General features: G+C 30.1%; 1 protein-coding gene across 1 annotated transcript in view; it reads left to right on the top strand.

Annotated features, from left to right (window-relative positions):
- Nucleotides 1-12864, top strand: part of LOC121122247 (protein turtle) — a 208813-nt gene that overhangs the window by 171798 nt on the left and 24151 nt on the right. Inside the window, exon 11 of the mRNA XM_071889998.1 lies at nucleotides 6187-6251. Within this exon, the coding sequence (XP_071746099.1) occupies nucleotides 6187-6251 (65 nt within the window). The remainder of the gene's footprint in view (nucleotides 1-6186; nucleotides 6252-12864) is intronic.

The raw sequence follows: 12864 nt of genomic DNA, 5'->3' as shown, positions 1-12864 counted from the left end.
ATTCCGAACTAAAAAAACAACTTCTAACCACATACATACTAATTCAGTCATCCATTTATTTAAAATCAATTAACTGTCGAAAGTATTTGTTGAAAGAAACCAAGAGAGCGTTTTGATAGAAAAATAAAGAAAAAATACTGAATGACTATTTTTTTTTATCATGGCTATATATCGTTGCATATATCTGTAAAAACGCAGTGCAAATATGCTACCTCATAGCCTACGATGAATTGCTTCCTACTTTGTTTAATGGTTGTCATAAAAGTAGGTATTTAGTGATATGGCTGTAATTCGATTAAATAAATGATGAACTAAGTGTTATATCAAAAAGGTTATAAAATTTATATTGAAAGATCTCCTTTTCAAAATGTTATATAAAACGATTAATTGAATTTCACAATATTTTTTCTATTTCAAGTTAATCGAATCTTATCATTACAGTATTTTTATTTTTTATTTTGTAGTAAAATAAATTGGTTCTATCAGGTGAATATTTTGCAAATTTATAATTGGTTCATATTTTTAAATATAAAATAAGATAAAAAATGAACATAAAAAAGCTATAAAATTATATAGGAGAGCCAATCTTTTTTTCTCTACTTAAATAAATTAAAAACCATTATAGGAATTGAGTTCTCATTTGCACATCAAAATCTATTGAATTTTTATTAATCCAACCAGTTAAATGGAGTAATAATTTGGAAGAGGAAATTTTATATAAATAGTTAAAAAAAATGAAGAAAAATCTGTCGGAGTATTTAAAAAAAATTTTACAACGACAAATTTTTGTTATTTCAGATATTAAATCATCCATCACAATTTGACAGTTTTGAACAGAATTTATTTTTGCTACACTATATATTTGCACAAATAATGTCATATTCAATGGGAGGGATTTGTCGTTGTTGAAGCATACTATTGATACTGTTAATACGATAAGATCATCTTGACAAAAAAAAAACGTATTTCAGAACAGTTTTTTTTTTCTTTGACCTATAAATATATTTATAACTTTTCATCTATATTTAATATCGTATAAAATTGTGTATTGAATTCAGACATTTTTTTCCTTATAGATTTAAAGGGTACTTAGTTTGACTAAAAATTTATCTGACAGAATAATTAACTTTTGTAGCTGTGATACTATCCAGGTGGTAACAAAAAGAAAAACTCACATTAGATTCAATTTTACATATATATATATATTTAGAAATAAAGTTTCAATTAAATATATGCGTTTGAATATTGTGAACATGAATGATTTGTAACCTTCTAAATAAACATAGTATTTAAACTATCAATTACAAAGACTCTATAATGTGAAAAAGTTCATAACATTTTTTAATATACCTCTTATTATCCATTAAATTATATTCAGCACTAAAGTAAGGGTATCATTATAATTTTCTGAAGAATTATCTGGATTTTACACCTAACATTTATAATATATGAATTCTGATATATATTTGAATATTTCCCTGTATAAGCTTTATTTAGTAATAAATATTCCATAATATATATTGACCAAAGAAAAAACAACATTTTTAAAATATTGGAACCTTAATACAACAATAATCCTATATGCTCCTAGTTCTTTTTATAACCCATCCATAGATATATTTAAAATCATCCTTTAATGCACGTTTGAAACTTTGAAAAAGGAAATATTTTCAAATAATTAAGCAATCCAAAAAACTTACACATTATTTATCTGTCAGGTAAATCATTCGTAGATCATTCTATATCAGAAGAAACATCCCGTATTTAAAATGTAATATGGATTTGTAAAGAAGTATGCAATTGGAAATTTCAAATTTCACACATTTTATTCGACAGAGTTACATGGACCATTCTACTATTGCACGAGTTAGCTTTTGAGTTTTGTTTGTCTATTGTATAATTTAATAATAATAATGAATTAACCAAAAATCTACTTTTTGATTAAATAATCTTTAATTTTTTACTGCAAGTCGGATCGGGTTACATAATTTAATAGAAAGGAACCTGCAGGCTCTAAAAAACAATCCACACAGTTAGAGAAAACAGAATGAGAATTTAGACTATATGTTTCTGTAAGATTTTAAAGTTTGGTAATTTTTCTAAAAATATATAGAACTACTTTTAAATTCCACAGTATTTATTATTTACTACTAAGATCCCCCTCAAATAAAATTTCCGTGGTTATGAGATACTTTACACCAAACTACACTGTGGAATGCAAATCATGCTTCTTTTCACTAAACCTATTTAAGTTTAAAAAAAAGTAAACATAGTTTTGCTTTGAAACTTTTATCATTCATTTATGCACACATATATAATTTATTGGCCTCCATCGGCACCAACTATGTCCTTAATTCAAGGATTGAACACCTTCCACCTGTTTTTTACAAATTTAAAGGACATATAGTCTTATTTCTTTTCAATAGAAGTCTACAACACTTGAGTACAAGGTCGTACGTGCCTTCTTCTTGACAGCTCCCCAGATAACGTAGTTCAAAGTATTACAGTATGGGCGGGAGTATGGAAGTATTATCTAAGACCAAAAGTCGGCCAAGTTTTTGATAAACCATGTCTAGGTGTCTTTGCCCTTTTGCCCGGGTACCGAGTCCTGATGCCAAAAATAATTACACTGAGAATATTTTTACTTCCCCCACAGTCAAAACCACCATTATTAAGACCTCTAAGTAGTCTTTGGGCCCTTTTTGAGGCATATAGGGACACAATAATCATGACAGAGGCCAATCTGAACCAGACATTCCACCAAGTCCTGTGTCCTCAATATTCAGTCAGGAAAAATATCAGAGAGCTATGTTAGAATATATACAGGTAATACAACTTTTTCTCAGAAACTGAATGCTGTAATTGAAGGAAATTTATTTGGGGTGACTTACGTAAAATAATATAAACTTATGAAAGAAAAATGAGAACGGAAGTATTAGCATTATTTACATTGGAAATGTATTATTTTGGTTGGAACTCTTTTAATTTCAAATAACCTAATGGATTATAATTTTTTTTTCGTATGAGATAGGGTTATAAAGACAAAATAACAGGTTGCTTTCAGAATATAGCACATCGGATATCTCTTGAGATTAAAGCTTATAAATATTACAAAATGTAATGTTAGAGCGTTACCATCAGTATATTAAATATGTATGAACACACTCGCTATATTTTTTCTTCAAAAATATTTCACTTTCTATTCTTGTGTGTTTTATTTTTAAGAAACTTGATCAGTTTTTCCTTCGATTAATTACATATTCCATATGATAATTTAACTTATCGCAATAATTGGCCTATTAATATCTAACACTTAATTCTACTACCTCAATTATTGAAAATGTAGAAACATATAACGACTTGAGATATCAATAGTTTATAATTGATGATCACACCTACCTCACTATGTAGATTACAAAAAGTTTGGGTAGAAAGTTCTTTACCACAGAAAATTATGTACAAAATGCAATTAAAATTTTTAGGCACAAATACACAACATAAATTAAACTTTTTGCTCTTATAATGAAAAATCGTTTCAATTAAAAACAAATGACTCTTTTTGACTAATATTTGTTTTAAAAAAGTTTAAAAATTAAAAATCAATAATTGTGATAAAAAAAAGTCAAAGAAAAATGTTTAAAGAAGCTTTTCGTATCGTGCATGGCCTGCAGTATGTAGTTCTTAAAGCGAAAATAAAATGTTACATATTTTTGGGAGTAATAGCATTGGGGATATAGTTTAGTGCTGTTACAATATTAATCAATCTATATCTATATATATTTTTTATTAAATTACAGTTCTCATAACACTATCCAACAAAATCACATTTCATTACAAGCACTAGAAACGTATGTCTCAATTTAATAAAGTTTGATCCCTTGATTCCAAATAAGAAATATGGCATTATTTTTTTCTTCCATTTTTGGCCATTTTGAGGTTTAAAGCTTTTGTAAGCGCTTTGTGTTGAAGATAGGGATACATTATGTGAATATATTTTAAAACCCAATGTTGAAAATTCTAAAACCATTTTTAGAGATATATCATATAGCGATAATAATCGTTATTTATATAAATTGTAAAAAGTTTTCAATACATAAAATTAGGAAATCAACATGGAACTTTGACAAAAAATATGTGTCTGCTAAATAATACACACGATTAACATCACTACTTATAACTCTCAAACGAATTATATGCTTTTATCCACGTCATTCACGAACACTCACACACATGATTACAATATAAAATTATGTGCTCTCTCTTCAGGAATGGAAGAATAATGTTTACAGCTTTTTTAAAAAGAAAAACAATGTTCAGATTGCCAACTACAAAAGCCTAGCACGCTAAAAAATGCTTACTATTTACAATTTCATAATTGTAAAATCATTATTGTAGATAAAAGATTCATGTTTACCATTTATGTGGAATGGTTGTATTTTATCCTGAACAACACATAAATAAACCTATTATATACAATTTAATAGTGTGTGTTGTCATTTTCTCCCATCAGCAATAAATAACTCAAGACTGAACTTAGTGTCCCTCTATAATGATTAGAATTTATGTTATTTATATATAAATGATATATATTTCATAAGTATCTTAAGATAGTTATTCAATTGCTTTACTATTAATTGGCCAATGTATAATGCCAAATACTTTTTGTGTAGGTTTCCCTCTCAGAAAACGACACAATAATTGTAAAACTTATAAAACAACGTAGCTCAATAGACAACAAGTTCAGTTATATGTTATTCTCTTGAACTCTATGTGCGTAAGTTAACTACCCGGTTGTTCCTAGAGAAGACCATTTACTTTATGCATATGGACATTAAAGACATATGGAGTAAAAAGTAATACTCTAATAATTATTATACTTAATAAGTACAACACCATCTGAATAATTAAATAAACATAAAAAAAAGTTGAGAATAATCTTAATTTCTATGTATTTTAAAGAATTCAATGTGTTTATGACAAATTTATTTATTTATACATATAATACTTAAAAAAGTAATCGGAACTTTAACAAAATTGGAGTTTTAAGTTACTAAAAATGAAAACTCACTAAAATATTTAAGAAATCTTAAAAAATATTTTAAAATAACATTCAAGGCTTGAAAAATTTAATACGCTTAAGATTATCCTTTATAAAGACAGTTTTTGAATGTACATTATAATCCATTACTTTGTATAATTGCTATAAGTAAAAATGCATCTTTTAGTCTCACATTAATAGTTCATCTGTTGTAAGAAGACAAATTCTTTGTCAGCACTTATCTGAGATATTTGCTTGAAAATAAATTATTTTTAACATAAGTTAGAAAATCTATTTTTTTAATGTTTTGATAAAAAAATTGCATCATTACTCTGGAAAATATTTTTTTAAACCTACATTGATAGGAAATTAATTCATAGGCTTATTAATAGTTTTTTAGAATCTATGTTTTTTTATGGAAATATTTTAAGGGCTATATCTACAGAAATAAAATTAACAAGCCCTTTACTCTTCATGCAGGTATATGCTGTATGCACTCATGTCTAGAGTTGTAAATTTTATGCATTTTTTTCGTGCGAGTTTTTTGGTGTTGGCAATTGAAGAAGTATTTTTTTTTCCTAAAAGATTCTATAATTAAACTAATTATTAAGTATCAAGTAACCACTAGTCTTATATTCATAAATGAATCTTTCAAAACATTGAAGATTAATATAGGTGTTTAAAGTAGAAGTCCATCTTTGACTCAGAGTGGAATTGAGGATTGGCATCGGTATAATTCTTGCCCATTTCTTTGCTTGATACAGAGTGGGACTTGTATTTATTTTCTTCCTTTTATAGATGCTTAAGTTTTGTTGTTGGAACCTAGACAGACTGCAGCCCATGTATGGGAAAGAGGTTCAATAGAACCATTAGATATATCAGAGAACATCATTACCCACTTATAAAGACAACTGTTTTCCACACTTTGTTTATTTTTCCTAAGCATGTTGTCCACTTAATTAGGTTGTTTTATTCTCCCATACATTCTTCAAACTCTCAGGGTTACCGTTTAATTTTTTTTTTTTTTTTTTTTTTTGGAAAGTCCTTAAAATTTACTACTGTACCTACGTGTACAGTTTATACAGTATAAAAATATATGTACTCCCATATTCATATCAAAATAATGTTATTTTATTTTATATTTTCAGACAAACCAGAATGTGTTATTTCGCAAATTAAAGTGTTGGGCATCGTACAACATCAAGAATCCAAGGTAAAAACATTCTCATTAAATATAACACGAGAAAATAATTACTTATTTAAAATATAAGTGATTTTTTTTTTAGAAAGAGCTCAATCCAAAAAAGATGTATTTAATGAAAAATCCTTTTCTTAAAATACATTCTTTCCTTCTTTAAACGTGTTGTTCAACATAAAAGAGGATGAGTTTTATTCCCTTGATTATGACTTCCTTATTTAATACTTTTTGAAAAAGATTGTACTTAAGAGGAACCGCAATTTGTTTTTCCGTATTCAAAAGTGCATATATTTGTATTAAAACCTTACTATACCTAGTAGTATAGAACGCCGTTGACAATTGTCCTGGAGACGCCCAGCTGCTTGAGTACGCTTATGTAAATTCGTTGATCACATTCAGGTGTCATTTTCTTGAATTGAATGTCGGCTAAATTTTGTTTTGTAACTAATTGTTTATACTTAAATATCTCAACTTTAATTAAATATTGAATTTATAATTGTTTAAATTTCAATAGACCACCCGATAAATCTAAACAAATAGTGTCATTACATTAGATTTGTCTTAAATTTAAGTCGAGTTACTGTTTTAAGGTCATAGGTATAGAGCTAGGTCACATAAGTATATACACATGAATTTTAATAAATGCTTATTAATGAAATATATAAAAATAGTACTCCGCAATTCCTTATTCTTAGTTTAATATCAGGTATACTGTAGAAGTTTGCACGCACATAATACTTTCTCTAAGTAAGAGACAGCGATAGTAGAAAGTAGAAATTGAATCCTCATAACCTTTTAATAGAAGAGAAAATACTTTGCTAAGAATATTGAAGAATATATTTTTGGTGCCATTTTCCTTCAGTTGCATAAAATAACATAATTATGTTTGTAAATACTAATTTAATCCTCATGTGTGTAAATAAAAAAATATATGTTGGCAGTTTTGATAGACAACATATCAGTTGACATAGATTAAAATAAATTTATGGTCCATAGTACTCCATAGTTCGAAATATATGAGCTTTTTCTTAAATGTTTGTACTTAATAAATTTAAAAAAAATTGATTCATAATAAAACAAAGTTATTTGAATTTTAAAGCTTTTTCATTTCAATCTTTCCTGATTGCTTTTTCACTGATTTTAATCTTGCAATGCATTGAGATGGATGGATCAAACAATATTTTACTTTTTAAACTGGCGTTTAAGTCGGAATCTCTCTTTATATTCTGCTCTCCAACTCTAACTTGAATAAGAAAACAGATGTTTTTTGTTGATGACCTTATTTCGATTATAGATACTATTTAAATGGACATCTAAAATCTTGGAGAGGTCTTTCTTAGTAATTCCCATATTAAGAAGGTCTGAGATTCTTCTTTGTTTGCTTTCTGCTCGAACATAATTCAACAATAGAAAATAATGCATTAAAATAAATTAAATAAAAAAATTTAGGTCTACATAAAGATATCCTTTGACCCGTTAGACTTAAGGAACTAGAAACAATGTTATCTTAATTGTTTAGTAACAAAAGCTTACTCTCTCTCTCTACATATTTAAAAAAAAAGAACTGAACTCACTGTGAGAGAATAACTCAGAATGATTAAAACTTCCAAATACTTAAAATAAAAGTATGGACCTCTTTAATCCCTCAAATATGTTCAGTTCAATTAACATTAAGTAAATGGAATTGTACAATGTATGTGAAGTAAAAGTTCAAATTTTTATTCTTGTATAATTTCATTCTGAGTCTATGTGGCTCATAAAATTTATTTATTTTATAGCCTATATTCAACGTACTTATGTACAAAAGAGAAATACAAAAGTACTTATACATGTTTTAACACGAAAAATATCTATATATAACTCTGTATCAGGCAAGGGGATAGACAGAGTTAACTCTCAAGCAGTATTTTGATCATTGCAGGCGATGGGTACAAAAAGTTCCCTAGTCCGAGATACAAAAACTCTTTTGAGGTCGTCAGCTCGTGAGGTCTTTCTCTCCCTCTGCTGACTAAAAGGTCTCAGTAATGTCATGGGAAATAGGTGGCTGATATGCTAGCCAAAGCTGGAGCTCAAGATGAACCTCCTACCCGAATTATTGGTATACCTCGGCTATCTCTTAAGGAAAAGATCTCTGCCCATTACATTGATAGATGGCAGGCACTTTGGTTGAACTTTGACTATTGACGTCAAAGCCATGTGATACTCCCAAAAGTTAGACTTTGGAGGTGGAAGCATCCTTTGAATTTTTCAAAATAAAAATTGAGCTCCTTGGTTCAATTGACCACTGGGTACTGCCTTACGCCACCACTATCACCTTATGCACCATGAAGTTAGCCCACTATGTTGTGGGGGGTGAGATAAGAGATGAAGGACCACTTCATCTGGGTTATGAATATCCTAAATTTATGATTGAGCGGAGACAGTTTTTATACAGTATTTGACCTTTTCAAGGATAATCTGTCTCCAACCTTTCCAGTTTCTTAATGAATTCTGATGTCGGGCGCGGGCTGAAAAATGCACCATACCTAGAACATCATTAGGACGGACTGCAGTGGGATACCTAACCTGGCTAACTATTTCGAGGGTACATCAAGTTAATGTTATTTTATATTGTGCCCGTAAGTTTGTATGTTTTTATATGATGTGTAGCATTAAATGTTTTCTTTAGTCACTCCGATGTCGATATTCAATTCTACTCCATGTCCATCATGTACTTAGACTTAAAATTATCCTTGTATTCATAAGTGTTACTTACTTTTATTTTTGACCACACACAGTCTTGATTACTCTTTATTCTTAGATGTTATCTCCTCAATGAAAGAAAGAATAAAGATAATGAAGGGTGGGGTCAAACTGGTGCCTTTGAGTTTTTAGTTTATAACTCTTGAGATACAAAAGTTATGTAACTTTCTATTCAATACTGGAGGGATTGCATCACAATCTTCTGGATACATTAACTTTTACATGGCGTATGGAGTTGCAGAGGAAAAACCACTCCGAACTACCTTGTTTAAATAATATATCTTTTTTTTTTCATATAAAGACTTTTTTCGTTTAGAGAAGTTACACATATAAATAAACATTTTAGTTTACAATTAAAACCCTAAACTAAAGAACTAAAGTCATTACAGCAGTTAATTAGCACGGTGAGTCAAACGATAATTAAAATACTCTGTTTATCACATTTCATAAAAATCCTCAATAAAATTAGTAAAATGATCAGGTAGAAAACAAATGAATAAAAGTTATCAAAATCATACGACTAAAAAAAAAACGTAGGATGGAGACAAAAAGACAACCATTAAGCATTGGATGAACTAAACTTTTTAAACTGACAGTGGATGTGTATTAGACGACGAAGAAACGTCATATTGTCTTTCGAACCATATGGGTAGTAGAGTATCAATCCCCCGTGTACTTCCACGTTAGATTAGAAGAATCTTGAATTTTAATGGCAAAGACAGAGTATCTTGCAGGAGTTGAAATAAAAATAGCTCTAAATTCTTCATTTTGGATAGGGACGCCTTCTGTCAGCTTCTCTGCTATCCCACTTCTACAGCTCGAGAGATCCAAGTCTATTGTAGGAACACTCGACATATTTGAAGTGACCCCGAATAAAAGAATAGCAATCACGAATTTATCACTTATTCCTTCTATGTTAAGCAATATGAATTATTATTCATGTTTTTGTTGACTGTCAGTGAAGGACAGTCAGCAAAAACATGAATAATAATTTTCCACGGTCCTTGCAAGGAGCATTGAAGAATATACATCCTGACGATATTTGAAGTTGCGAAGTGAATCGCTTTCCATTTTTTACTTTTAAAATTGAACCCATGATTCTCTTCTTTCACGACATGGGCAGACCCAATATTTTTAAAAACTTGTCGCAAATTTTGTCAGCTTCCTCCTTATAGGTTTTTAAAATAAAACTTCTTTTTAGAATTCTGTTGCACCACATTAATGGTGGAAGTGGATGAAAATGACGGTGTACCTTTCCAAATAATCCTATGTGCTGCCACTAAAGATGGAGATAATTCCACCAAGTGATCATTTATAAAATTTCTTCCCAGCATAACCCATGTGTACATCAGGTTTGAGGAAATAGTACCTATCCACTCAGTCTCTGGATGTTTTGAAAGGTCAATTAGAACTTTTTGATAGGCCTTTGGTGGTATTCTTGAGAGCAGAGATACTCCTCCACTTATAAGAGATCAAGGTCGTTTGAGTGAGGGAAATAGATCCTATGAAAAAACATATTAAGCCAGGAGTCTTCTTCTACAATTGCTCTCTCATTTAAGTGTCAGTAAAGAACGTCAGTGTTAAATCAATTCGAAGATTATGGTTGCAGTCGTCATTGCATGGGGTAATGTCGGTATTAAATCGCTGGAGCGTTGATGTTTCTGCTACTCAGGCCTGTATGAGCTATACAAATGATCTCCTTACTCCATCTGAGAAACGTATCGAGTACTAACAGGAACACTGGAGGTATCAGGATACCTATCCGATAACCTTAATTGCTATTTCTACAATTCAGAAAGAGAGACATCTTCACACCTTCAGCAAGAGATCCTTGTTTTAAAATCTATTTACTCTACTGTTAGACAGCTGGTGAAGGAACGCTTTGGAGTCTCAGTTAGTAAAATGATTTTTCCACACTAACTTATAACAAAAAAATACATCATCACACAGTGATTGTGAAAATTCAATTATAATGTATCTATGGCATGAAAGTATCCAGCTCCAAGCTTGACAGTAGTGTGATAAATATTTCAAGAAACTATATTGGCATTTTAAATACAATTAGCTTAAATCTCGAATATTTAAAAAAAAGATTTGTGTGTGTTTTAAATGTTTTAATTAAGCTATTGTAGCATTTCGTAATATGTTTCAAGTCTTTCAGAATCTCTGAAATAAATTTTAGTTATTGAAAAAAAAAAGCTTTATATTTAATGCTTTCATGTATAAGTAGAAAAATACTATCATTTAATGAGGATAAATTTTTAGTAATACTGTATAAAAGGTCTATAAAAGCTATTTTTCAATTTGGAACCCTAAACTCAATCAAAAACTATTTACTTGAGGAGTATAATGCTGTTACACCTTTTTTTACAGTTAATTTTTTTTTAAATATAGCTTAGATTTCGTACAGCTCAATATCACCTCCATGAGTCTTAAAATTGGGCTCTAAAATTGGCTTAGAGGGAGAACATGACCTTCTGACCAATTCTTTGTTCATATTGTCCAAAATTTAATTAATAGAGACTTTTAGGACCTCAGTGTTTGGGTGGCGTTAGCCACAGGCCTGGCTCTCCTCATGTGCTAAAGCTCAACAGGTACATAGGAACCACATCAAGGGCATCTTGACCGGCTTTGATGCTACAAATCCCACACTCCTAACTGAGGCTGGGGTTTTGTGTTGGAAATCCTTTCAGCACACTCAAGAGCATTCCCAAATTAAATATATCGATCATTTTTGCAAAACACAGCTCTAGTTCTTCTTTAGATAAAAGGATGACCTGGGTGGCCGGCGCTTACTACAGATTTTTGACAAAGAAGAAGAAGCTGAAACATGAAGTGGTATATATTTTCAGGGACTCAGTATCAGGGTTGCGCTTGGAACAGGCCTCCACTGGTGCCAAGAAGGAAAAGTCCAACATATTCACGTCTGGGGACTATGGTGGCAATGTTTTGCTTACTTCAGATTTTTGAGGGGTTTTTGTCAACAAAGAAGATATTTGGACTTGATGGCGTCCAAGAGAAGGGCCATCTTCTTTATAAGCAAAGACTTCCCACCCTTCTATTTGATGGCCCCCCTGAGTTCTTTGAAACATTGAAGTCCTTGCCATGTGATCTCATGTAATTTCTTTGTGAAGCTATGATGGTCTTCTTGATCACAGATTAATACTTTTTTATGGGGCTTTCTCTCCTACGATTCTTCGGCTTCCAGACATTTTTGACGTTGTAATTGGTATTGGGATCTCCGCTGGTCTGCTTAGAAAATGTCTTCTTTCGTCACTACTGAATCGCCTAAAAGCAACAACTTTTAGACGATTCACTTGCTCCATAGTTGTAAAATGACAAAACAATGCAAAAGTCTTATTTATCATATCCCGTCGGAAGTTTTATAATTAGTCAGTGTATCCTCGATATATTAGCATTTAAAGTGTTCTAGAATTTGATTTGCTACACTTGGTTAAATAGATTGTTTCACAAAATATTTTGTAGTAATATAAAAACTCAATTTTCTGGTTTATTAATAATAATAGGACTTTTTCCCCACTATAACTTTTCATTTGAAATACTCGCCCAGAACCATTCACCAAAACATATTAAGATATGTATAATATGACAATTTTTTTTGTTCTTTTGCAACCTCAAATATGAAAAAAAAAAGAAAAATTTGACAAAAATTAAGGTACTAATGTTAATTTTTGGCATGCTTAAGTAATTTTTGCCAAACAAAGACGTATTAATACTCTTTCGAATTTAAGAATACGTGTAGTAGCTCATTTATCAGTAAGAGTCAACTTACGAATACTGCTGGAGATACAATACTTCTTATTTATCTTTATCTCTGAAAGCGATACAATATGTATGCATATTAAGTGAATACAATACGCATTGT

The sequence above is a fragment of the Lepeophtheirus salmonis genome, chromosome 7 (assembly GCF_016086655.4).
Source record: "Lepeophtheirus salmonis chromosome 7, UVic_Lsal_1.4, whole genome shotgun sequence".
Classification (NCBI taxonomy): Eukaryota; Metazoa; Arthropoda; class Copepoda; order Siphonostomatoida; family Caligidae; genus Lepeophtheirus; species Lepeophtheirus salmonis.
Note: the sequence above shows the minus strand (reverse complement) of the source record. Positions and strands in the feature narration are given on the sequence as shown.